At 37.4% G+C, this 5,467-nt stretch overlaps 1 protein-coding gene across 1 annotated transcript; it reads left to right on the top strand.

The window, feature by feature from the left end:
• Positions 1-2,389: 2,389 nt before the first annotated feature.
• LOC110910298 (F-box/kelch-repeat protein SKIP30) lies at positions 2,390-4,929 on the top strand. Its single transcript, XM_022154988.2, has 2 exons — positions 2,390-2,550; positions 3,735-4,929. Exon 2 carries the CDS (start codon positions 3,748-3,750, stop codon positions 4,777-4,779), a length of 1,032 nt encoding a protein of 343 aa, XP_022010680.1. The 5' UTR covers positions 2,390-2,550; positions 3,735-3,747; the 3' UTR covers positions 4,780-4,929.
• The last annotated feature ends 538 nt before the right edge of the window (positions 4,930-5,467 follow it).

The raw sequence follows: 5,467 nt of genomic DNA, 5'->3' as shown, positions 1-5,467 counted from the left end.
GACCAGGTGTAGTCGGGTAGGTGAAGTCGGATAGCACTCACCGGCTGGGTAAATGGATCGGGAAGTAGCCACAAATGAAAGAGAGAGAGAGTTATGTTTGCGGGTAGTGGGAACACCGTCGTCGATGTCGCTTTTGATTCTTCAGAGGAGGTGTCATGTTCAATACGCACTCGTTTCAATATATTGGATGACTAAAAGAAGAAAAATAATAATGCCAAACATAAATCAGTTATAGCAATGGTGATTACATGAACAAAAAACAATTATATAATACACAATTTCATATATCTAACATGACACAAAAGTTAAAAAAGTATTATACTTTATAACGTCTACCCTTGTCCTCATTGCATGTGACCATTCACATATTTGAAATCACAGAAAAAAATCCCATAAAAAATCCAATCTCCTTTGTAGCGATCAAAACATATGCATGTACTTGGATTTTGACCATGTGTAAGTTCATATGTATCATCAGTTAAAACGTCTAGCTGCAAAAATTAAAGAATATAGATACATGTAAATCAATAAAACCGTTGGAATAATTCTAAGAAATTCAGAAAATAGAAAGTCTGAATGATTTACGAACATAAGTTTCCTTTCCGACATTCTCTCTCACATTTTAACACACAGAAAGAATGGGCATTGCCTCCGTTTACACAAAACTTCTCACAATCTTTAAAGCATCGCTCTTGATCTTCGGCGTTGCTAATACGCGATGCAACCATAATGACAACGCACACGAGAAGCGTTGCAACAAATTTTGTAGATGCCATTTTTTTATCATGCGAGACGCGAATCGAAGTAAGTTACAAATTGGGTTGGTTTTGATTTTTGGTATCAAACTTTTTTGTTGCCCTAATTTTATTGTTTTATTAGGAGGTGACCAATTGAGATGATTCGAGTTGGTATTTATACCATTGTTTATTTGAATCTTGTGATTGCCCTAAAAGTGGGGAAGATTTTATGGTTTTGTTGGTAGAAATGACATATGTAAGTGGTCACATTGATTTAATTTGATGAATTCAAAATTAATGAGGTATTTAAGCAATAGTTTAGATATCTTACTGTCAAGATACAAGTATAATTTTATAATTGAGTTAAATGTAATTTTAGTACTTGTGGACTTGTGGTTTGGGCCATTTTACAAGGTTAGTCCAAAGGTTTCATTTTTTCGCCTATGGGTCTAAAAAGGTTTCAACGTTGCCATTTTAGTCAATTGGTTTAAATTCATCCATTATTTCTGTTAAGGAGAAGGGCGATTCGGTCATTTTACCCGTAAACTAGAAGGGCAATTCGGTCATATAAAATGACAGAATCGCCCTTCTAGTTAACATAAATAATGGATGAAGTTAACCCAGTGGACTAAAAAGGCAACAGTGAAACCTTTTTGGACCCATAGGTGAAAAATGAAACCTTTAGACTAAATTAGCAAAATAACCCAAACCACAGGGACTAAAATGACATTTAACTCTTTATAATTTTAAGATGAGACTATATTCTTATGGTTTTTTGTTCACGAATGTGTACATATGTTGTAAAATCTATGAAGCCAACAACTATATAAATACAAGAGTAAATTTCTTTTTGAATCTTTGTCTTTTAGTGGCTTTAACCATCTGAGTTCAAAATCAAGAATTTTAACTACCCGGGTACCTGATTTTTCTATTTGTAACCATTTAAGTTCAATTTACTAGCGTCGTCAACCAAGTCTGTTAAATACGTGTGGCAACTCTATAACCCGACCGATGATCTTGGATCATTCTCCCTATAATAGTTTAGCTATCTAACTATGAATGTATGATCAAGTGATCCGACAATGGGCCCAATAGACCCCATAACTTTTATTTGAAAGGCCCAATAGCCTCCATATTGAAGGCATGTGGATTCACAACATATAGGAAATCAATCTCAAAAGTTGAAATTCACTGAGAAGGACTTTGCAATTCATGGGTCATGTGCAAAAGTTGAAATAATATAAGTGGTAGAGGTGCCCGGTAAAAAAAACCAGGAACCAATTTTTTTAATATTCAGGTATTCTATACCTGAAACTGGAACCAACCCTATCCGTAGGGTATAGATAAGGTATGCATTTTGATCTCAATATCTGGAACCGAACCGATCGTACCCACCCGATTAATACCTGAAACGAGACAAGAACCTGTATTTAAATGTAAAAACCGGTACTGTACCAGAATGGTGTTGAACCAATACCCTAAATGTCAAGAGTCAGTATCGAAAATATTTCAGATTAAGAAATTCAATACCAGTACCGGTACTCGATACCATTTACTCATCCTTCGGTAAACATTAACAAGTGTCTCATGAACCTAAGATTACAATTGACACCCAATCTTCTCTCCTCCAATAAAACCACGTTTGGAAATTGTAAATCCCTACACTTTGCATTTCCGTACAATTCCATCCCTTCTCGATTTCTCTTCATCTCAAATAAACAAAAACCGACCAAAATAATCATTTTGCCCTCTTCTTCACACCCACTTCGCCCCCATTTCTCGATAAATCACTGCCTCAAATCTCCCTTTTCAAGTAAGTTTTGCTGTTTTCCCTTCAATTATCGATTCACGTTACTAATTTGACCCAATTTGCACGTTTTCTGAAGCCCCAATTACCCAATTGATGTGGGGTTATTAATCTCGATTAGAAAATGTTGAAATCGGGTCTGTTTGGATCCAGTTTCTGTTTATCTGATTTGGGTTTTATAACTTCGATTATGAAATCTTGATGATTTGTAAATTTGTGATTGCAATTGTGTCATTTGGGGTTAAAAACGCAAACAGAAAGATAAGATTGTGCTGGTTGTAAATCTAATTAAGTTCTTACATGAATTTCAATCCGATTTGATGATAGTTTTATAATCAAGATAGGGATTAGATTCTACGTTTTGCTACTGTTTTTTGTTCTTGATTAATTGTGGTCCAGTGGTATATCTAAATTTTGTAGGATTATAACTCGGTTAACTGTTTTTTCGATCAAGTTTGAGCCCTCGGCTTCGGCTTATGTCGTAATAAAATAGACCCATACATTATAATTATAAATTAGCGCCCGCTGTTTATCCCTATTCGCTATGTAACAACTATGCTTATTGCGTTTTGATACAACGATAATCAGCTTTGAGAATTTTCGGGATTGTTTATCTAAACTGCTTATTTTAGTAAGCAATAAGTAGATAATAAGCAATCCCGTAGTTGTCAATAGCGGTCGCTGTAGCGAATAGCGTAGCGTATATGTCGAAGGTCGCTACAGGGTATGTAGCTATAAATAGTGGGATTTCAGTTTTTTTTTTTTTTTAATATGAATAGCGATTAAATATAGCTATAAAATAGTTGGATTTTAGGTTTTTGTTAAATATACATGTAAAATAGCGTATATACCAGGGTATTTTGATATAATATACATATAAAAATTTTCAAATTTTTTTTCTAGTGTATCGTTATTTATAAAATAGCGTCTGCTATTTATCGATAATCGCTATATAGCATATGGGTACCTTATCGCTATTAACAACTATGAGCAATCCCCCCCCCCCCCCCCTACGTGTTTTAAAACACGAGCTTATAAGATTCGAACTCTTGTAAGTAAAGAAGCCTTGGATTTCAATTTTCTTAAACCGTAACTGCTTAAATTCACGTACTCAATGTTTGTTTATCGTAGAAAGTGATGTATCGGGTCCTAGATTGAAGGGTATTTTTGTCTTTTTCGCTTCTTGGCAGGTTGCTGTTAGTTATGTCGGCTCTCATTGAAGGTCTCCCCGATGCTGTTGCTATCAGGTGTCTTGCACGGGTCCCGTACTACCTTTTCCCGAAACTAGAAGTAATTTGTCGTTCTTGGCGCGAAGCAGTTCACAGCACCGAGCTATATAAAGCCCGTGAAGAACTCAAATCAAGTGAAAATCTGTTATGCGTTTGCGCGTTTGACCCAGAAAACGTGTGGCAACTTTACGACCCGACCCGAGACCTCTGGATCACTCTCCCGGTACTTCCTTCAAAAGTTCGAAATTTGGCCCATTTTGGTGTGGTTTCTACCGCGAGGAAATTGTTTGTCCTAGGTGGCGGTAGTGATGCCGTTGACCCGTTGACCGGTGACCAAGACGGGAGCTTTGCTACAAACGAGGTCTGGGCGTATGATCCGGTGGTCCGACAGTGGGCCCAACGGGCCCCCATGATTGTTCCACGGGCCATGTTTGCTTGTTGTGTGGTGAACGGGAAGATATTAGTCGCAGGTGGGTTCACGACGTGCCGGAAGTCGATCTCGAAAGCGGAAATTTACGATCCGGATAACGACGTTTGGGGTTCGATTCCCGATCTTCACTACTCTCATAACTCGGCGTGTACCGGGTTAGTAATCGGGGCTGAGGTGCATGTGGTGCACAAGGGTTTGACCACGGTTCAGGTGTTGACCAAAGACGGGTGGAGAGTTCACGAGCATTCGTGGCTTCAAGGCCCGATGACCGTGGTTAACGGTTCGTTGTACGTGATGAGTCACGGGCTTATATATAAACAAGACCGGGAATCGAGGAAAGTTGTGATTTCGGCTTCGGGATTCAAGAGGAGAATCGGGTTCGCTATGATGGGCTTTCGGGATGATATATATGTGATTGGTGGTGTGATCGGGCCCGAAGGATGGAATTCGGATATTAAAAAGATGTCGGATGTTGATGTTTTAACGCTCGGGAATGAGAAGCCCGTGTGGCAGAAAGCGGCTTCCATGACTCGTTGTAGGGGGACGATTCTCGGGTGTGTCGAGTTAAAAATTTAGGTTATTTTTTTTTCGGATTTTTTTATATTTTATCCGTTTGTTTCGAATACTGATGTTTAAGTTTTCGTTTAAAGCAGAAATGACTTGTTTCAACCCGAACCTGTTTTTAATTATCATTCGACACACATATGGCGCGTGTATTTAATCGATCGGAGGATTTATTTGTATGTATGTTAGTATGTAATTGTCGTTAGGCATTTTGTTTGTTTATAGCGGAAAACTTGAAAACATCCAAATGTAGATTAGAATTTTGACTTTTGTGTCACATTAAAAAAGTCAAACCCAAGACTGTACGGCTCTTGCAAGGTCATCAACATGTTAAATCATCTAAAACGTGTTTATACGTATTAAAATTAGCGGTTTTAGAGCAAGTGGTTGAATAGTTGAACTCAAACACTATATATATTTATTCGTGTTAAAGATATCAACAGACATGATTTAACGCAGACACTTTTAAAATCGTGTAACCTGAACACGATGGGCGTAATCCGTTTATTTAAACGAGTCAAATTGGTTGGCTTGTTGTAAATAAGCTGTAATCAAGATGTAATCATGCTGATGGGTAATAAATGAGTTGACGAGTTATAAATGGGTTACAACAATTATATAGAGTATCCTGTTTATTTTTTATTCTAAGCTTGGGTTGGTGATTCGACCAACTTAATTAAACCGGTTGAACAAGGCAACC

Source organism: Helianthus annuus, chromosome 15, assembly GCF_002127325.2.
Source record: "Helianthus annuus cultivar XRQ/B chromosome 15, HanXRQr2.0-SUNRISE, whole genome shotgun sequence".
Classification (NCBI taxonomy): domain Eukaryota; kingdom Viridiplantae; phylum Streptophyta; class Magnoliopsida; order Asterales; family Asteraceae; genus Helianthus; species Helianthus annuus.
The sequence above is the reverse complement of the archived record's forward strand: the minus strand, read 5'-3'. Positions and strand labels throughout refer to the sequence as shown.